Source organism: Scleropages formosus, chromosome 15, assembly GCF_900964775.1.
Source record: "Scleropages formosus chromosome 15, fSclFor1.1, whole genome shotgun sequence".
Taxonomy (NCBI): Eukaryota; Metazoa; Chordata; class Actinopteri; order Osteoglossiformes; family Osteoglossidae; genus Scleropages; species Scleropages formosus.
In genome coordinates, this window is record NC_041820.1 from 8,486,135 (window position 1) to 8,508,009 (window position 21,875).

The window sequence follows — 21,875 nt, forward strand, 5'->3', positions numbered from 1 at the left end:
AAAGTATTTAATAATAAGATACGGAACAGCACTTTTCCCTTCGGATCTCTAATACATCACTTCATTTATTTTTTCAACAGTCCTTGATTACGAACGGTATCTGCTATCAGTTGAAAAGCAAACACATTCGAGAATGAACACCACACGTTCCATTATGCAAGGTGTGTTTGAGGTGGGCTGGTGCTGAAGGAACAGGGACAGTCAACGTCAAACAGTGGAAAGATTTGCTGGGACAACAAAGGGCTCAACTAGAGATGCTTCGTAATGGATGCGGCGAAGCCGAGATCTCAGTCTCATCGCTCCACACCTTCTCCTTCCACATCTTCTCCATCACCATCCACGCACAAATCCTGCAAACCCACCTGCACCATGAAGAGACAGAACTTGAGGACCCTCATCCTCATCATCTGCACCTTGTTCTACCTGCTCCTTGGAGCTGCTGTCTTCGACGCCTTGGAGTCCAAACTGGAGACGAAGCAGAGACGAAAACTACGTGAGAAGAAAGCAGAGATGATGGATAAGTACAACCTGACAGAAGTTAACTTTGATGAGCTGGAGTGGGTGCTCCTGCAGCTTGAACCCCACAAAGCTGGACTTCAGTGGAAATTTGCAGGATCCTTTTATTTTGCCATCACTGTCATAACAACCATAGGTGAGGAAGGGAGCCTGAATGTTTGTTCGTGAAATTAATAATGAGAGATGTCTGTGAGAGTACAGTATACATTCTTGGCTAATATATCATCACACAGAATGCATTGTGTACAGTGCTGCAAAAAAGTGGCATTGACTAATATTTCATAACACTGAAAAATGTATTGTATAATGTTGAGAATCCTAATATTGGCAAATACTAGTGAGTATTGGTAAGTAAACCTCTTTCTAAGATCCGTACGAAAAAGCTGCAAAATATATGAGACGTTTCTGAACACAATTTCTTATATATTTTGAAGACTATGGAAACACAAATATTTTCTGCTCTGTTTTATTTTCCATACTGAACTGCCACTTTCTTTGCATTGGTAAAATTAAAATCACTGCGATTATCTAAGGAAAATTAAGGGAAGTTATTGTTATTGGATTGCACAACATAAAACTACGTATTTTGCATAATTTTACATCTCACTGTATGTTTGACATATTGGCTTTGGCTTCAGTTCAAACTGTTAGCTGTAGCTTTGAACTGGCAGTGCTATTTTATCTTTTGCATTTTAAATCAGTTCCACAAAAACAGATGATGATAATACAATGATCTTAGTCCAACACAATGTAAGCAAAATCTTACATTACTATGATTTTGGAAAATGACCTTTTGTTTGTTTTAGAACGTACAATTATCTCAAAATTATATCTGGGGAAAAACTGCAAATTAATATAAATACATTTCTTTGTTGCTGTGCTCTACAGAATTAAATGTTGGGCATTTATGGTAAACATGGTGAGGAAAAAATCCATTACAGCTGTGTAATACTGGCATACTTCTCGGTCCATTAATTCTGGCTGTCATTTCCAGGAAATGCCGACAAAATGCCTGCTTAATGGAAAACATCACAGAAACATGTATTTTGCACTGAAACGATACGTTTTTTTCTTTAGGAAAAAGTGAACGTGAATATAGTTTGGGATGACAACATCTATTCGAGGTACAGGGATTTAATTCTTTATCGATTAATATTGCATAACAAGAATCCTACCAATTAGTAAAAAACACAGAAATAAGCTGACGTCACAATAGGTGTTCATAGAATTCCTTACTTTTTACCATGAACGCAAAAGCACAGGCCTGCTGTAGCAATGCTCAGAAGCTGGAATTTTTCCATTTCTTCTGAATGGCCATTTTATATATAAATATATATATATATATATATATATACACACATGACAAGGATGATTAATGCACACCTTGGAGACAAAGCAAAAAAATTTGTGAGTGAGCCAGTGCAATTTGCAAAAATGTGACTTTTCCAGCAACCCTCCATGAGCTTGCAGTGTGTACCTGGAATCAGCTTCTGGTGAAACGGTCGCGCGTTTTAACCATTAAAGATGAGACAAGGAGGACCAAAGTGAGGCAAAAGTATAAAGTGCAAAATGTGTATACTCATTAAACCAAAAACCCAGAAACGCATGCATTCGCACGCTGAGAAGCACATGTACACACTTGTCACTCAACTCATGTTTAAATCCTGTACTTAAAAATGTTTGCTTTGTTAATGTATTTTAAGTGTAACACCAACATCTGCACTTTAATTTTATCAGTTGTAGAATTTATGAAAATAAACAGAGCAGCCCATTTTTAAAGAGAAGGAGTGTGAGTGGATACCCTGTACTGTACCGGTGTATCCTCCTTAGTCTTGCACCCTGCGCTTCTGGGATAGACTCTGTACCACCATGACCCTGACTTAGACGAGCGGTTAATAATAGATTTTCAAAAATCACACAATCTATTTCAAATGAACATACTCTGACTGTAGTTTCCCCACTTAGTAACCTAATGAAGGGAAACTACCTTTTCTCTGTTATATTGTTGTGTTATGATTGCTAATCCTGTTCACTTTGATGGGATTTAATTACATTTTCGCAGGCTATTAGATTTCAACGAGTGTCACTTCTGAGGCTCAGGAGTGCATAAAATTACTTTTTAACACTAGAATTAATAGTAATTTCATCTTCGAGTTACGAGAATTCACCTTAGAAAGGGTTCTTCAGCTATGCATACCTGTATATATACATATATAAATAAAAAAGACAAAGCCACAGCAGCATATATGCAAAGTGGTTACTTTACTAGATAAATAAAATAAATATAACATAGAAACAGGTATAAAGCACAATAAGAATACAAATAAAGGCTGTGCAAATAATAGGCTACATAGAAAGTAGTACTTTACAGACAGCTGAGTAGCACTGGGGCAATAAGAGGTCAGTACCACCTTGGACCAGTGTGCTGCTGAAGATGCTCCTCTCTTTAGCCAGGTTGGCATGCTGAGGGTCAGAGTGTTTGTCCATGATGGACAGGAGTTTTAAGGCCCGTTCTTTACTTTATTAGTTTATCCCCTCTGTTGGCATCACTTGTAGCCATGCCACTTCCCCAGCCTACGTCTGCATGGAAGACCGGAATGGTTTATTTCTCAAACCACCCTCCTGTTTTCCACCAGGGTATGGACATGCAGCCCCGAGCACCGACGCGGGAAAGGTCTTCTGCATGTTCTACGCTGTCCTGGGCATCCCCCTCACCCTGGTCATGTTTCAGAGCCTGGGCGAGCGCATAAACACGTTTGTCAGGTACCTGCTGCACAAAGTGAAGAAAAGTCTGGGTCTGCAGAAGACAGAGGTCTCGCTGGCCAACATGGTGACCGTTGGATTCCTATCCTGCGTCAGTACGCTGGGCGTGGGGGCCGCGGCCTTCTCTCGTTACGAGGACTGGAGCTACTTCCAGGCCTACTACTACTGCTTCATCACGCTCACCACCATTGGGTTCGGGGACTACGTGGCACTGCAGAAGGACCACGCCCTGCAGAACAACCCGGAGTATGTAGCCTTCAGCTTCTTCTACATGCTCATAGGTCTGACAGTCATCGGAGCCTTCCTCAACCTGGTGGTGTTGCGCTTCATGACTCTGAACACTGGGCAGGAGAGGCAGAGCAACTCAGAGCAACAGGCTCTGTTTTCCCACAATGCTTGCTGCGGCGGCCGCACCCTCTCACCCGGCCCAGGAGGCCACGTGGGACGGGGTCTGTTCTGCATTTACACCGCCGTGCTGGGCGTTCAATCCGTGTGCTCCTGTTTGTGGTACAAGAGCAGGGAGATGGTACCTTACACCAGCCCCCAGGCATGTCCCTTTGAGTCGACGTCAAACCTCTGCGTGGAGCAGGAGGAGGCCTCCCCACAGAGGGACCGTAAGCGTAGATCCAACAAGTACCAGTGCAGTCTACAGCAGGAGAGGTCAGCCATCAGGTCCACCATCTCTCATAGCCCATCTACATACAGGGTGCGGCTGGGGAGACGCAGGTCCATCTAGCACCGGGAGCAGGTGACGTAGTGGTTAAAGACATGGACAGGTTGCCAGTTCATGTTCTGTTACTCTGCTTTTAAACAAGGTATTTAATCTCTCTTTTTCCTATTAGAATTAAACAGCATCAAATGTATTAATGAGTAAAACATCTCATTCGCTGTTGGATAACACTGTTAACTAAGCAAGAAAATAACAATCCAGAACAATCTTTCTGTATAAATGCAGCACAACTTTTCATTTCATTTCTCCCAATTGTGTTATTGAGCACAACAGACAGTTTGAAAAGATTTAAAGTACAATATCATTTACTGTGATTTCATCGGGGCAGCTTGTAGCGTAGGGGTTAGATCTGCTGCTTTTGGACCCAAAGGTTGCAGGTGTGAGTTTCACCTCCAGCTGTAACACCCTTGAGCAGGGTACCTACCCTAAAAATGCTCTAGTAAAGTTACACAGTTACAGCTGGCATCAGCTAAATGATTGGTGTATTATAAATGTGATTTCTTACCTCAAATCAATTAATATGCATTTTAAAATTGTCTTTTTTTTTTAATAAATAAAAAACTGAAATGCAATACATCTGACCTCTGAACTTGTTTCTTTTGTGTAGCACTTATGTGGAAAAGGTGATTTATATTACTTTTGCATTCCTTCCCTGATGTAAATAATCTGTTGCACTACTTTGTCTGAATAATAATTAAATGAGGGGAGTCCACCATTACAGGAACGCACTTCTTTTGCTGTAACAACAAACAGTCGATGGAATAACTAACTTTTTATATTTTTCATAATTTCTCCTTTGATGTCTTTTCTTCTGGAATTCCATTTTTTTCCCCCCATTGACAGTATAGCAAACCCAGGTTATCAGCAAGTGCACATTATAACATAATCATGCTGTCCACATTCATTGTAATTAAAACTTAGCTAAATCTCTATGAGAAGCACACCGAATCTGTTTTAAGAAATTTAAATCTGGATGTAACCTTGTTCAGTTGTACAACTTAGCCTCCTTTCAAGGAGTAAGAAGCCTCCTAGAATTTCTAGTAGAAACTGGCCCAAGACATTTAGAGAGCAATTTTAAAGTCATGTTAGTGTTACATTTGGGGAAATAAATTCTCACACTGTGCAGTTCATCCTGTGTGTGATAATCCAATAATACCATGATACAGGTATTTAAATTTTAAGTGACTAAGTAAGTTAAAGAATGAACACGAATAGACCAAGAATAAGTAAAAAGAAAGGAAATACTAACTGCGATAATTAAAATTCTTCCATTAATATCACGTTCCAATGACTGCAGTCCATTCTCACTGCGATATTTTCAAGAGCGGTAATTAAATAACTGTCGCTCCGCAAAAGGCCAAAGGGTGTTTTTTGCTGAATTTTCGGTCGCACCTCAAGCAAGACGGACCGGACTAAGTGGTATAAAACACCCGCGTGCTGGTTGGTGTGGCTTTAAGATCCACGTTTCCAGCGAGAGTCTCGCCACACGCGGCGGCTGCTCGTTTGTCGCGTCGAAGTTCGCCCGCAGCTGATTAACATAAAATAATGGATGTCGGGGGGTCGCTGAGAAGCGCGTGCCTTCAGCACAGGCGCGCGGCGCTTTGGGCCGCGGGGCTCGCGCTGGCCGCCGTCGCCGCGCTCGGGCTCGCGTGGAGCTACTTTAGGAAGCCCAGGAGGGTGACCCGCGTTGGGGTCGTGTCCCAGCTCGTGGTTCACCCCCTGAAATCGGGCAAGGGGCTGTCGGTGACCAGCGCGGAGTGCCTCACCATGGGCCTCAAGTACGGGGACCTGAAGGATCGGTGAGTGAGAAGTGCGCGGACGCGCGCGCGTGTCCGACAAGCGCAGGGGCTGCGTGCCATGCGTTCGAAGGCGCGTACCCAGTACACGCGTCTAGTGTTACTCGTCCCTTCTCGGCACTTGCACGGTGCGGACTGCGTTAACTGCGTTGTTATTTATGGAGGAGGTCGTAGGCGTGCAGCTCGGGAATTTAAAGACACCCTTACGCTCGTCCCCATGGGGGGGGAAAAAAAAGGCTGAAGTCGAGATACATGCATGATGCATAAAAAATAATTTTTAATAACTTACTTTCTTAAACTATTCAAAGTAGATCGATACAAGTGTTTGGTCAGAAGAGGGCGGCGGACGCGTGGCCTCGACACGGTGACCAGCGACACGCTCGCTGGCACGAGTTGGAGGAGCCGCGCGCGCGCTCCGGTTTCCTGCTGCGCGCGACCACTCGGACGCGTTCGCGGTGAAAACGTGTTTCAGCGCTCGGTCGGAAACCTCCGTGGCTGTGTTCAAACATGTCGCTATCCCCAAAAAAAAGGCTTAAAGCGACAGTTTCGCTCTTCTCCTCCTCCATGTCTGAGTGGTAAAACCGTCTCACTGGATTACTAGTAATTCCCATTAGGCGTTTTGCTCACGACGGAGAAACGCGCTGTTTGCTTTGTCTATAACTTAGTGGGTTGTTGACTTTTTTTCTACGTATTTTAGGTTAGTTTCTTTTTTTTTATACTTTTTTTACCGGCTTCTTAAATGATTTAAATCTGAGGGTTTAATTGCTTAACTTAAGTTGGTGCGGAGAACACAGCCGGGCCCCCTCAGTCCACTTTTTTAAAAGTGTAAAACTCTCCTTTCCCTCCAGTATCACTTCAGCTTGTAAAGGTACAAAGAGAATGAGGTTTTCCAGGTATATTTTATCAATCAGTCAGTATTTTGCTCAGATCTGACATTGTGGGGCGATCATTTTGAACTCTTTGGGTATAAAATCCAATGTTCTGTGGGCTTTGACATAAACCACTTAATACAGTTTCTATCAGTAACTTACTGGGTGTTAGTGGTGCACCGGTTGGTGCTGGCGCTTCATGTCCTGCACTGTGGGTTGGGGTGTAGGTTCATATCCAGGTTCAGTCCGGGGTGCGATCGCATGTTCTTCCCGCGTTCGTGTGGGTTTTCCTTCGGCTGCTCTGGTTTCCTCCCGTAGTTCGAAAGTGACACATTTTAGCCAAACTGGTGACTATAAGATGACCGTTGACTAGTGTGTATGGTTGCCCTATAATGGGCTAGTGTTCTATCTATGGGTGTACCAGCCTCACACCTTATGCTTCCAGGATAGACTCCAGACCACCATGACCCTGAAGTGCACAGGTGCTTAATAATAGAATTTCAACCTTTTTATTACCTACCTCCTTCTGTATCTTGCTTTGTGGTTGACTTTTTGTGTAGCAAGGTATTTTTGTTGTATCAGTTCAGGGTAAGTGCTGTGCCTTGATCAAGGGAGCTGCGATAGGAAAGGGATTTGGACCTGGGTCCTTCAGATCGAAAGGTGACTGCTCCAAACACTCAGCTACCTTCTCTGTCCACACCCTGCCCTTTATTCTGTATGTTGGTTACGGATTTGCAATCGCTCGTGTGCAAAGTCCATCTTGGAGTCCTAGAAACACACGCTGCTCGTTGTCCCTTTTTTGTAAACATGGTGTCTAAGGGCTTTCTGTTTAGTGTTTATGCCATGTTCCTAAGTTGACCTTTGCTACTTTTTTTTTTTTCTCTCCACCCCCCCCCTTCCCTAAAGACATTGGCTTGTGATCACAGAGGACGGCCACCAGGTGACAGGCCGGCAGCAGCCGCGCCTTGTGTTTGTCTCTCTGAACATCGACAAAGGACAAGTGTGCCTGAATGCTCCCGGCATGGAAGAGCTGCTGATCCCCTTTCGCCAGCCAGGGAACCGTATTGCCAGCTGTCGGTGGGTGGAAGCTTATGTTCTGAAATCAGTGCAGCTTCTGAACTCAAAGGTTGCAAGTTCAAATCCCCCTCTTGATGTAAAAGCCCTGAACAAAGTACTTTAATTTGCTCCAGTGTAAAAAAAGCCTATCTGTATAAATATGTTAAGGTGCATAAAATTATCAACTCAAGTCACTTTAGTTCAGTCTGGTTTGTCATTTAATGGTATTCTTCTCTAAAGACATTTACTCATTTCTTTTACTTATGTAGAAATAAGTGGGGTAGGGCACTCTAAGTGCAATGTATTGAAAATGCTGATTCTATAATGAGAGGTTATGGTGTATCATTCATAATGCCTTATATAAAAGGTGGTCCAGCATTAAATAAATATTCTGCGGTCATATGTAGTGTTTAGAAGTAGTACTTCAGGATTCTAGTAACTTAATTGTCTTAGTTGTGCAGTGGATTTGGCTGGGGCCTGCTCTGTGGTGGGTCTGGGGCTCGAGAGAGAAGATTGAGGCTGCACATATGGGTGTCGTTCCCCTCGGGAAAGGAGAAACTCGGTTCGTGAGAAACTGTTCTGAAATTGAGGACTAGGGTTTTCAAGCTTCTGTGAACTGTAGTCCTGAAGTTCCACATATTCTCTGCTGCTGCCCACAGTGTGTGGGGCAGCGACATCCAGGGCAGAGACTGCGGGGACAAGGCATCAGCCTGGATGACGCGCTACCTCGCCTGCGACCAGACCTTCCACCTGGTGCAGTTTGAGCCCCAGATGAAGGCCAGGAAACCAGCAGAAAAGTTTAGTTTCTTTCCTCAGAATGAGATGGTAAACTGAATAACTTTTTTTTTGTTCCTTTTACAGCTTTGTCTAAACTTTCATCCACCTAGGCTGTTGAATGAAAATCACTTTTATAATGGATCTGTCTATCATGCTTTTTATGTACACTGGCTCCAGGTATCATGAGCTCAAGTTACCAGTTTTATATGTAAAACCATCCTTGTTTAATTCTTATGCTTCCTAAAAGTTCTCCGGTGCAGAAGAAACCAGCATTTCACACCCACCTTTTAGCTGGCAGTAAATCAGTTGGATTGCCTTAATTCAACTCTCTTCCACAGTGAGTGTCATGAGCAGTAACAAGGTGAAGAATATTCATCATTTATGGGATGAGTTGTTGAAGAAAATAATTTACCCAATTGGCTGCAACAATTATGTTGGTTCAGCCAGCGCAGGGCATGGTGCCTGAAGGTGACCCCAGACTATTTATGCTAAAGTTCAAGTTTAGGCTAGAAATAGTCCAGTAGGTTGTAGGAACAAAAGCATGGTTTCTCTCCTTAGACCAGTCAAGAATCCCCAGCATTGACAAAAAAACACTGGAGGTAAAGTAACATTGTAGTGCTGGTGTTCCCGAAACGGAGGTACACGGGAATGGGGAGCGCTGGAGTAGGTGCCAGTAAAAATAAGGAAGCTGCACAGGTAACTGAGCGTAAAAATTCCAATGCAATTAAATTTCTCGGGGATTTTCATGGAATCGGCCGCCGTCTGGCACAAAGACTGCGGAGACGACACATTTTCACTTGTCCGTTCGTTTTATGTTTATCCATCCATTGTCTGCAACCGCTTGTCCCGAGTGGGGTTGCGGTGAGCCAAAGCCTTACTTGGCAATGCAGGGCACAAGGCTTAAGGGGGTGGGGACTCCCCCAGGATGGGAGGCCAGTCGTTTTGTCTATTGTAACTATATTAATATGTATTTTTAAATATTAAAAGACATTGAATTATAGCAATGTCCAAGACTAATGTAGAATCTAACATGACTAAATTGAGGGCCATCTATATTTTGTTGCTGTGTGTTTCTGACTGATGAAAGTCGATGGATTTTCAAACAAATGAGTGAAGAACTGACTCCTAGTCCAGTTATATTCATCAGGTGTGGAGCCAGTGTACTCTTATTCTACTGCTGAACAGTAGATGGTCCTTTTATGCGACACTGAAACCTTGGGTGCAGTTCTTATAGTTAAACCCACTGAGTCGTACCAGTCCAGTGGGAAGGTACACCAGTTGAATCCTTGTTGTGCTGCACTTTACCTCATGGAGCTGTACGAGTATGATCGTAAACCACTGTGTATTAACCCCTGGCTGTAGATTGCGTACCCTGACAATGGGGCGATCATGCTGATGACCGAGAGCTCTCTGATGGACTTGAACACCCGGCTGGAGAGCAAGGTCACAATGAGCTGGTTTCGTCCCAGCATCGTAGTGGCCGACAGTGATTCCTATGCTGAGGTAGGGATATGGTGCGCTGTGAGAAATGGGGGGGGGGGGCTTTATACAAACTTTTGCATACCTGTGTTTAAAATAAATCCCAACTCGTCATTTTCTTGAGGACTCTTGGGGCGAGATCCAGATCGGTGAAGTGAGACTGCGCCGTGTGATGGCTTGTTCGAGGTACTGCGTCCACTGCCCCTGTATTTGTCATAAGCATGACAATAAATAGCCATGATCACCTTGCGTTGCTCAGGACCTTGTATTCAGCTACATACTCTTATCTGAAGCTTCAGATGTTTTGATTATTTTGTCCATCAGTGTAGCTTGGGGGGAAATGCAATAAATCAGAGTGCCATGTAGCTTATAATGATAAATTGATTATACTGGCTATACAGTTAGAACAGTTTAAGGTATTGTCAGAGCTTTTTTTTTTTTTTTTTTTTTTTTTTTAATAGGACGTCTCGGGCACCATTGCAAATGATTTTTGCTTAGTGCGTGTGTTGTCACTAGGTGTATTTTTACCACTGTGAATCCCGAGACTGGAACCATAACTCGGAAAGAGCCCCTAGAAACGCTTAAGAGGTAAGATGACTCGGTTAGCTTTATATTTTACACACAATTATATAAGGAGATGGGTTGTCCACAAGGTAGTGTAGTGAAATCTTGGATATAGCCAGTCAAGTTATTAAAATAGGTGTTTCTCAGTGCTTGCATATTGATCTTAAAGTGCTGCTTGAAAGTATGTGAACCCTATAGGATGGTAATGATTGTATAAGATATTACAATCACTTATTCCTTTTATAAGTTTGATTTACACACCTGGTTCTACTTACCTACTTGAGTTAATAAGTGAAGCCCAAGTTGCACCAATTTATACACCTGCACTAGTTCCATTTTTCTGCTACACTTGATTTCCTCTAAAGCAACATGGAATTTGTCATGACATACCTATTATGTCAGATAAATGAGTTCCATAAATAACAATGTTATGGTAAAACTAAGGGCCGTACAAGGTTTGCATGCCATCAGTCTTCAGTGTGTGTATTAAAATGCAATGGGAGAGAGACTTGGTTACTCTTTTCTCTAGTGTATTGTCACTGGGGAAGTATTCTAATAAACTGATTTATTGTTGCATGTTTGTCCACCTTTTCCCCTAGCTACCGCATGTGTGATCCTTCAGAGAAGCACATCTTTGGAACGTCCCCATTGTTTGGCCAGTACTTCACTGTTGTGAAATCTGGGATCCTGCATGTTGGAGATCCTGTGTACGGGGTCACTTACTGAGCCAAGAGGACCAGGACCAGCCAGCCTGATGGTAGAAAAAAGGGCTTAATCCGTGACACTGATACTATAGCCAGCAATCTTTAATACTATAAAATTTTGTATGTTCTTATGACTTAGTGTAATTACGATAGAGGAATTTAATAAATGTTGCATTAAACACCAATTTGGCAAGATTGAACAATGTGAACCTTATTTCTCAGTTTTGGATTATGACTATGGAGGAGTAACATGGCTTCTGTTCCTAATCGTTTACTTACTGATGCCTATGAATTGTATAAATGTTGCGTTTCAGAAAAATGATCACATTCTCTGCCTCGTCACTGTAGAAATAATTTTACTCATTACTGCCACTTGCTGGCCAGACAGTGCAACTATGTTTTAATGCCTGTTACATTTATTCATTTATCAGACGCTCCCTTATGGGACAAGCGGTTGAGAAAGTGTGTGTGTGTTTCCGAAGTAACGTACATCTCATGGAAAATACAATGTGTTCATTACATGAGCAGGAAGAGACTTAAATATGTGATTAAGTAGTTTGGTTCTTATAGCAGGAGGGGTGCGGTGGCGCAGTGGGTTGGACCGCAGTCCTGCTCTCCAGTGGGTCTGGGGTTCGAGTCCCGCTTGGGGTGCCTTGTGACGGACTGGCGTCCCGTCCTGGGTGTGTCCCCTCCCCCTCCGGCCTTACGCCCTGTGTTGCCGGGTAGGCTCTGGTTCCCCGTGACCCCATATGGGACAAGCGGTTCTGAAAGTGTGTGTGTGTGTGTGTGTGTGTGTGTGTGTGTTCTTATTGCATAAAGAAACAATGTTCACAAGTAGCTACACAAAACTATCATAATATTTACAATTCCGGATCACTTTCCTAGTTTTTTACTATTTGAGATGGATATGAGCATTTGTATTGCGTTACAGGAGTAGCTGCGGAAAGGTTTATCCGGGCATGATCTTAGTTATTATGATTAGCCTTTCACCTGATGCCTTTAATGCAGTGCAGTGGGCTGCTGGTTTAGTTGTGCAAAAATTTGGCCATTGATACAGTAGGGTATTTTTACTACAAATTCAGGGTAAGTAGTCTTGCGACATCAAAGGAGTGGAATTCCAATCTGGAACGAAGAACTAACCCCTCGGCTGCCCGTTGTCCTTCATATGTTCCCCTTGTATAAATAAGTGGATACATGTCCAGAATTACTGTTGTAGGCTTATATTTTATCATGGAACGTGATTCGGTGGTGGAGGAAGCAGTGCATTTATGAACGTGGAAAAAGTTGAGTCATAATTAAATTATTTCTTTTATGGCGTGAAGCCCAAGAGAACTTAGTTCAAGGAAAGAACTTTTTAAATTAAAACACTCTTCAGTGCAGTCTAGAAATCCGGCATATATGACTTCAGCAGAAAAGGTACCAGCATTAAAAATATTTTATTTATCCAATATTAAGCTAACCCCTTATGACAAAAAAATCAAGGCGTCCGTTTACCCCGCCCGGTATGGGGTCACCGGGGCCCCACCCTGGAGCCAGGCCTGGGGGGGGGGCTCGCATGCGAGCGCCTGGTGGCCAGGTCTATGCCCACGGGGCCTGGCCGGGCTCAGCCCGAAGCCACAACGTGGAGCCGCTCTTCGGTGGGCTCACCACCTGCCGGAGAAACCATAAGGGGCCGGTGCGTTGTGATTTGGGCGGTGGTCGGGGCCGAGTGCCCGGCCGACCCAAACCTCGGGCGCCAACTCTGGTTTTTGGGACTTGGAATGTCACCTCACTGGCGGGGAAGGAGCCTGAGCTGGTGCGGGAAGTTGAGAGATACCGTCTAGATATAGTCGGGCTCACTTCCACTCACAGCTTGGGTTCTGGAACCACTCTACTCGATCGAGGGTGGACTCTCCACTATTCTGGCGTTGCCCAAGGTGAGAGGCGGCGGGCTGGTGTGGGCTTATTAATAGCCCCCCAGTTCAGCCGCCATGTGTTGGAGTCTACCCCGGTGAATGAGAGGGTCATCTCCCTACGCCTTCGGGTCAGGGAACGGTCTCTCACTGTCGTTTGTGCTTATGCGCCTAGCGGCAGTGTAGAGTACCCGGCCTTTTTAGAGTCCCTGGGGGGCGTGCTGGAAAGCGCTCCCACTGGGGACTCTGTCGTTCTACTGGGGGACTTTAACGCCCACGTGGGCAGCGACAGTGATACCTGGAGGGGCGTGATTGGGAGGAACGGCCTCCCTGATCTGAACCCGAGCGGTGAGTTGTTATTGGATTTCTGTGCTAGTCGCGGTTTATCCATAACGAACACCATGTTCATGCATAAGGGTGTCCACCAGTGCACTTGGCACCAGGACACCCTAGGTCGGAGGTCGATGATCGACTTTGTAGTCGTTTCTTCTGACCTTCGGCCATATGTCTTGGACACTCGGGTGAAGAGAGGGGCTGAGCTGTCAACTGATCACCACCTGGTGGTGAGTTGGATTCGATGGCGGGGGAAAAAGCTGGACAGACCTGGCAGGCCCAAACGCATAGTGAGGGTCTGTTGGGAACGTTTGGCGGAGGCCCCTGTCAGAGAGGTCTTCAACTCCCACCTCCGACAGAGCTTCAACCAGGTCCCGAGGGAGGTGGGGGACATTGAGTCTGAATGGACTATGTTCCGCTCCTCCATTGTCGGTGCGGCTGTCCGGAGCTGCGGCCATAAGGTCTCCGGTGCCTGTCGCGGCGGCAATCCCCGAACACGGTGGTGGACACCGGAAGTAAGGGATGCCGTCAAGCTGAAGAAGGAGTTCTATCGGGCCTGGCTGGCTCATGGGACTCCTGAAGCAGCTGACAGGTACCGACGGGCCAAACGGAGCGCGGCTCTGGCAGTCGCCGCGGCAAAAACTCGGGCTTGGGAGGAGTTCGGTGAGGCCATGGAGGAAGACTTTCGGTCGGCCTCAAAGAGATTCTGGCAAACCGTCCGGCGACTCAGAGGGGGGAAGCGGTGTTCCACGAACACTGTTTACAGTGGAAGTGGTGCGCTGCTGACCTCAGCTGAGGATGTTCTCGGGCGGTGGAAGGAGTACTTTGAGGATCTCCTCAATCCCTCCGACACGCCTTCCGTAGAGGAAGTTGAGGCTGGGGACTCGGAGGGGGACTCGTCCATTACCCTGGCTGAAGTTGCTGAGGTAGTCAAAAAACTCCTCGGTGGCAAGGCTCCGGGGGTGGATGAGATCCGCCCCGAGTTTCTCAAGTCTCTGGATGTTGTGGGGCTGTCTTGGCTGACACGCCTCTGCAGCATCGCGTGGAGTTCGGGAACGGTGCCTCTGGACTGGCAGACCGGGGTGGTGGTCCCTCTTTTTAAGAAGGGGGACCGGAGATTGTGTTCCAACTACAGGGGGATCACACTCCTTAGCCTCCCTGGGAAAGTCTATGCCAGGGTACTGGAAAGGAGAATCCGACCGATAGTCGAACCTCGGATTCAGGAGGAGCAATGCGGTTTTCGCCCTGGCCGTGGAACACTGGACCAGCTCTATACCCTCACTAGGGTGTTGGAGGGTTCGTGGGAGTTTGCCCAACCAGTCCATATGTGTTTTGTGGACCTGGAGAAGGCATTCGACCGTGTCCCTCGTGGCATCCTGTGGGGGGTGCTTCGGGATTATGGGGTTCGGGGCTCGTTGCTACGGGCTGTTCGTTCCCTGTATGACCGGAGCAGGAGCTTGGTTCGCATTGCCGGCAGTAAGTCAGACCTGTTCCCGGTGCATGTTGGACTCCGCCAGGGCTGCCCTTTGTCACCGATTCTGTTCATTATTTTTATGGACAGAATTTCTAGGCGCAGTCAGGGAACGGAGGGTGTCTGTTTTGGTGGCCGCGAGATCTCGTCTCTGCTTTTTGCGGACGATGTGGTCCTGTTGGCTTCATCAAGTCAAGACTTGCAGCGTGCACTGGGGAGGTTTGCAGCCGAGTGCGAAGCGGCGGGGATGAGAATCAGCACCTCCAAATCCGAGGCCATGGTTCTCAGTCGGAAAAAGGTGGATTGCTCCCTCCGGGTTAGGGGGGAGTTGCTCCCTCAAGTGGAGGAGTTTAAGTATCTTGGGGTCTTGTTCACGAGTGAGGGAAAAATGGAGCGGCAGGTCGACAGACGGATCGGTGCGGCGTCTGCAGTAATGCGGTCATTGTACCGGTCTGTTGTGGTGAAGAGGGAGCTGAGTCGTAAGGCGAAGCTCTCAATTTACCGGTCGATCTACGTTCCTACCCTCACCTATGGTCATGAACTCTGGATCATGACCGAAAGAATGAGATCGCGGATACAAGCGGCAGAAATGAGTTTCCTCCGCAGAGTGGCTGGGCGCACCCTTAGGGATAGGGTGAGGAGCTCAGTCACCCGGGAGGAGCTCGGAGTAGAGCCGCTGCTCCTCCGCATCGAGAGGAGCCAGTTGAGGTGGCTCGGGCATCTGTTCCGGATGCCTCCTGGACGCCTCCCTTGGGAGGTGCTCCGGGCTTGTCCCACTGGGAGGAGGCCTCGGGGCAGACCCAGGACACGTTGGAGAGACTATGTCTCCCGGCTGGCCTGGGAACGCCTTGGGGTTCCCCCAGAGGAACTGGAGGAGGTGTGCGGGGAGAGGGAGGTCTGGAGTACTCTGCTCGGACTGCTGCCCCCGCGACCCGGCCCCGGATAAAAGCGGAGGAAGATGGATGGATGGATGGATATTAAGCTATTACACGAAACCGATGTTTGAACCTTCCAGTGAAATGTCTCCTCGTAAATTGTACTTTGTTATGAACGACACGGATTTCCTTGGAAAACCATTTCTGGAGAAGTGCCTACGACCCGAGTCATAATGAAACCTGCGCCCTGAGATAAAGTGGAGCAAAATAATAAAAAAAAGGAAAATGAAGCAGAATTATCACTCCTACGGCCTTGTGCTACTGAACACCAAATCTGCGTTTGTACTGGGCTCTAAAATACTGGAGAAATGTTTTGATTCTGCAGAAATCAGATGTCATCTGCTGCTTGTTAGGAACATTTTTGAATCGCACATTATCTGACCCCACTTCTCTCAAGCGGGTCGCGGGGAGCCAGAGCCTAATCCGGCAACACAGGGCGTGGGGCTGGAGGGGGAGGGGACACACCCAGGGCGGGACTCGAACCCCAGACCCATCGGAGAGCAGTACTCGGTAAAACCCACTGCGCCCCCCCCCCCCCCCCATTTTTGAATAAAGTAACAATTTAATACATGGCTATACAAAGTATAAAAATATGTATTTTTAAACTATATTTAATTTCGTAATAGTTTTTAAAGAATATATCCATTATTTTGAACTTCGAAATGCCTTACTAAATTTGGCCTTGTAATATATATATATAGCTGTAGAGCAGTGGGATTGAAACATTTATTTTCACTTCTATTCATTTTACCGAAGCAGATATAAAGAGACTTAGTTTAAAAAATCTCTTTCAGTTTTTTTTTTTTTTTTTTCAGTCATTTACAGAACTGGACAGTTTGTGCTGTAGCAGTTCAGGGTGGCTGTTTTGCTCACGGTTATTACAGCAGGAGGTGGGATTCGAACCTGCAACCAGTCAGTACATCTAACCATTACGGTACCCGCTTATTGTTTGGTTTTATGTGAGCGGCAGGTAGCTGTAGTGGTCGCCGGCAGCGCCTTACCCCCAACGAACACGGGTTCGAATCCCACCTCTTGTTGTCAAACCCCAAAGTATTTGCTGTAAAGCGCGCGCGCGCACTGCCTCGATTCAGTAAAAAGCGCACAGCTGTGTAAACGGGCACATGATGATTGCGAGTCAGCGACTGGGTACATGAACGAGCGCGGTCAGCAGGGTTTAAGCCTTAAGGGGCAGGCGGCGGGGACGAGCACGAGCACGAGCACGTGGGCCGGGCTGCGACTGCCCAAAGGAAACACCGCGACCAATGAGCGGCACCATCGCAACCCGTACGGAAGGACATGGTGGTCCGGACCCACTCCGGGCTTCTTGGCTCGGGGAGCAATTCCTCCTTTTCGCAGTGAGGAAGCGACTCTGAAGAAGTTCAGCTTTCTGTCGCCTTTCTTCCTTCTTCTCGGCGAATGAATGAGCAGCGCGCGGCACGATGATGTGCAGCCCCGGACCGAGTGGACCGAGTGGACCGGGTGTCCCGGGTGGGTTCACCTCCAGGCTCGTGCTGGACTCCTTTCTCGTCCACGGAGGCGCACCGCGGAACGCGCCAGGGCTCGGCTTTAATGCCGCTGCGCTCGGATGTGCGGGACCCGAGCTGCGCTGCTGTGGCGGGGGGGTCGATGTGAGGATCGCCCTCAATTCTGCCCTCGTCGTGGGCGCGAGCGCAAACGGCTGGCGCGCGCACTGCGGTTCCGGGGCGCAGCCAACGCATCAGCGGCCGCTCTCCGCGCATCGCGGCCACCTCACATTCGGCATCGACCGAATACTGTCTGCCGAGTTCGAGCCGAAACCAGCGGTTTCTTCGCCTCCAAGAGGTGAGTCGCGGAGCTCCGGACCGACTCCGCTTTTCCTTTTCCGCCCTTACGAATTGACTCCGCGCACTGTTACAAGTTATAAAAGTTCGCCTTGTCTTCACAGTTTCTCATCCACCTTCACTGATCTGCTGCCCATCATGTCGCCTGATGCTAGATCTGTGTGTATATAAGTAACCTACAGTGATTTACCCGGTTGGGTATACCTGTCCCTATCAGTGTCACTCACCTTGATCGAGGCTACTACAGAAAGAGTGGGATTAAAACCCAGAACCTTCAGGCAGCGGGACGGGAGCTCTAATAGCCTCTGCTGACCCCAGCACGAAAATTCCTTCAGCAATGCTATACAGTATAATAAAAGAGGTATGGATGTTACCACAGTAACACCCATGCGTTTTGTGAGAGCCTCAATGGCGACATTAAATCAAATAACTTGAAGAAAAACGGTTTTTGCCTTAATTTCTGAAAGCACTGTAAGAAGTGGGGTTACACTTTTACTTTTATGAAGAGGGTTTATTCACACCGCTGAACTTGAGCGCATGTGGATCTCTCACCAGGTGGGTAGACTGCCATCGCATTTAAGGTGCTTCATATTTCTCTTTTTTTGTCCACAGATTGTATCAGATGTTTATTAAAAAGGTGGGGAGGAAAGTGGGTTATGGGCTCCACCGTTTCCATGAGGTCTTTGGACTTTGAGTTTTTTTTCCTGATCTTCTGCAGATCTCACATCCACTCTGAGTTCAGAACATTTGTCAGGAGTTCATGGTTCCCTGGAGAAGGCGGCAGGCCAGTACTTCTCTTCGGTGGACCTCTGCACCCACCATCCAACTTCCATGATGAGTCCTGCAGTGGAGCATCACTTCCAAGACACCTTTGCAGGTACAAAATGTTTTAGTAAAACACCCAAATCGCATCACATATTTTCATGTACTTATGAGTTGCTTATATGACACTGTAGGTCACCTTGAACAAAGGTGTCGCTTACACCAAAGTCGACGATGTCAGAGGCTTTGGAATGATCGTGGATGCAGTTGTTAGCGAAAGTGTCAAATTAACAGCAGAAACCTTTTATCCATCTGTTTTCGTGTGCGACAGGTCCGTTTGCAGTCCTTACGAAGGACCGAGCAGCGGTACCGCAGACAAACAAGAGGAAACGGTCCTGGTCCAGAGCGGTCTTCTCCAATCTCCAGAGGAAGGGACTGGAGAAACGATTTGAGATCCAGAAATATGTAACCAAACCAGATCGAAAACAGCTTGCGGCAGTGCTGGGCCTCACTGATGCTCAGGTAATTTCTTCTTCTTCTTCTTCTTCTTCTTCTTCTTCTTCTTCTTCTTCTTCTTCTTCTTCTTCTTCTTCTTCTTCTTCTTCTTCTTCTTCTTATTATTATTATTATTATTATTATTATTATTATTATTATTATTATTATTATTATAACAATCCCTCAGTGCCATTACATTCTTCTTCTTAATAATAATTCTGTTTCTTGTAATTCCAAGGAAGAAATTAATCAAATGTAACATTTTTGTACAATTATATTTATAATATTTAATAAAAAAAAAATTAAAAAAAATTGGTGTAGGTATCGGGATTTGTCTATCCTGTCTCTTATGCACCTACTTAAACGATGAATCTCGGTGCAGCAAGTGGTAGGTAATAAGCTAGGTTTGCTTGAGACTTTCATGTCTGCAGCTATGTCTCCTTCTCTCAATGCAATGCACAAATTGTACTTTTACTGAGATGTACGTCACTTTGGACAAAAGTGTCTGCTAAATGAATAAATGTAAATGTAAGTACAAGTACAGTACTTCCCTAAAATGTCAATTTCTTGAGTAGGGAAATAGCCTGTTTTCTTAAATTATGCAAATATGCAATTCATCAGTCATCATCTAACCATAAGCTGTATTTCTTTACATTGCTCAAAACTTAACAAATAGTTTCTTTTCATTTTGTTTTTAATTTGATCAAAACAATTAGTAAATATGACATTTTTTATTTAACATCTTGACTTCCACAAATGAGTTGCATTCTTTCATTTTTAAATATAAACATTTTGTTGAATTTTGAAGAAAAAAAAAAAAACTTACTTATAACTTGTACTTAAACAGAGCTTTTATGGTACTAAAAGCAACACAGAACAGTGAGCTCAGTCCTGTTGCTATGCATTATTTACATTTATTTATTTCTCTGATGCTTTTCTCCAAAGTGACTTACAATGTGAAAGTGCTTCGAATTATTTACCCATTTGTACAGCTGGGTAATTTTATGGGAGCAATTTAGGGTAAGAACCTTGCTCAAAGGTACTACAGCTGGAGGTGGCATTCAAATCTCAGCTCTAACCACTGTGCTACCAGCTGCCTCCTGCCTAGATCTGTTTCATAAGTCTGTATCTATTATAACATGTACGTAATTTTCGTAAAAATGTTTCATGTTTGTGTGATTTCTGAACCCAAGAGCTAGATCTGACTACTCGAAAAACTTTCCCAGGTTAAAGTGTGGTTTCAAAACAGGAGAATGAAATGGAGACATTCGAAGGAAGCCCAGGTGGAGGAAAAGAAGGGGCACCCAGACAAACGCCTGTCGTCCAGATCCCTAGAAACGGAGAAGAAGCGGGACTCTGACGGCGAAAGGACTGAGTCTGAATTGGAGGACAGGAGGCCCAAGGATGACGAAGATGTTTCGGACCAGAGTATCAAACTCGGTTCCGCCCGTCTCGGTACAGATGAGCTGGTTTCAAATAATCAGGAAAAACCATCAATTCTTGATATGAATCCATAAAATGATCTGTACCCGTAGCTAATACATTTCCGTCGTCATGACATGAAGGTTCTTCAGACTTCTGGAAACATTGTTGTAGAAAGAGCTGAGCTTGCACACATTCCCTTTTAACAACCAATAATTTAATGTATTTGTGACTAAGTTCCCACTCTCTTTATTTCATCTGCTTTTTATGGACAAGCTTTTTCTAGTATGTTTATGCATCGTTTAGTGTTTTATATATACAGGCATCGTCTTTATCTGAAATCTGAGCATAATTTTATAATTTTCGCTTTACGGGACAAAAAGTAAATATGGCGAAATATGTTACATTTTGCTGAAATCACGGTCTTATTGTTGTATAGGTGTTTTGCAGTGTTCTAATGATATCTGGGGAAATTTGGATTTTTTTGATGGGCTTGGAATACATTATTATTTTCCCCCCAATGATTCATACAGTATAACCTATTTAAAACAAAAAAAACCTGTTCTGCATTTACTAGAATTATCCATGTAGTATTCAATGTATATACAATAGGTTTACTCTGTATTTTATAGCTTTTTCTGTATTTTCTACAAAATATTATTTAGATTTTTTTTTTTTTCCCCTACATCACACATTTTCTTTGTTTGTACAGCAAATGAAGTTTTTATTTATGGCATGTTACTGATTTTTGGACATCTAATAGGAACTAAGTTTTTCCCGCAGTTCAGTTGCGCCGACTTTTTACTCCTCTGTTGTATCATTGCAATATTTGCAACTCGTTCTGTGCAGTAGCAGCACGAGCACTTTCCGCGGGGGTCACTTCCAAAAGCAGTTATTCTGGTTACCTGGGCAACTGACATAAACATGTTGACAACACTTAGGATTGTCCAACAGGCAAGCGTTTTTTTTTTTTTTTTCTTCATCTTGGACAATAGTGATGTTGAAAGCATTTCTTACACTGCTCAGATAATTGAATGATCTCACTTTATGAAATACTCCTGCGTGGGACCAGATGTGTGGGCCATAAAAAGTGTTGACACCTCCTGTAATTATGACCTGTGAAACACGTGACAGGCCAGAAGAAACCCAACAACTTCTGCATTTTTTTTAATGCATTCCAAAGGGGTTGATTATACATTTTTTTTGCTTTTCTTTACATTTCTGAAATATTACTGTACCCAAATAAAACAGAATTCTACTTTTGTAAGGCTGGCTGTCAAAATGTTTAGCTTATTTGCGGTTTAAAGAGGCAGTTTAAGGAGTTTAACATAAATCGTTGTGTGCGACCTAAACACAGACCTTCCCTTGTCAAATGTTTAGACTGAATCTGAATTCATTAAAAAGTCAGCAACATTCTTTTCCATAAAAAGGTCTTTTACCTTCAAAAATTATTTAAATACTTAGTGTGGATGTCATGAAGATAGGTTAAAT

At 45.0% G+C, this 21,875-nt stretch overlaps 3 protein-coding genes across 3 annotated transcripts; all 3 read left to right on the forward strand.

The window, feature by feature from the left end:
* Positions 1-369: 369 nt before the first annotated feature.
* Positions 370-4,015, forward strand: kcnk3b (potassium channel, subfamily K, member 3b). Its single transcript, XM_018765710.1, has 2 exons — positions 370-652; positions 3,153-4,015. Exons 1-2 carry the CDS (start codon positions 370-372, stop codon positions 4,013-4,015), a joined length of 1,146 nt encoding a protein of 381 aa, XP_018621226.1.
* A 1,445-nt stretch (positions 4,016-5,460) lies between these two features.
* On the forward strand, positions 5,461-11,536 carry marc1 (mitochondrial amidoxime reducing component 1). Its single transcript, XM_018754969.2, has 7 exons — positions 5,461-5,808; positions 7,581-7,751; positions 8,390-8,555; positions 9,870-10,010; positions 10,111-10,172; positions 10,503-10,574; positions 11,150-11,536. The coding sequence occupies exons 1-7, from the start codon at positions 5,555-5,557 to the stop codon at positions 11,274-11,276; spliced, it is 993 nt and encodes a 330-aa protein (XP_018610485.1). The 5' UTR covers positions 5,461-5,554; the 3' UTR covers positions 11,277-11,536.
* Positions 11,537-16,743: 5,207 nt separating this feature from the next.
* Positions 16,744-20,924, forward strand: LOC108921400 (H2.0-like homeobox protein). The gene is made up of 4 exons (XM_018730876.2): positions 16,744-17,706; positions 18,424-18,582; positions 18,799-18,989; positions 20,189-20,924. The coding sequence occupies exons 1-4, from the start codon at positions 17,325-17,327 to the stop codon at positions 20,477-20,479; spliced, it is 1,023 nt and encodes a 340-aa protein (XP_018586392.2). The 5' UTR covers positions 16,744-17,324; the 3' UTR covers positions 20,480-20,924.
* Positions 20,925-21,875: the final 951 nt, after the last annotated feature.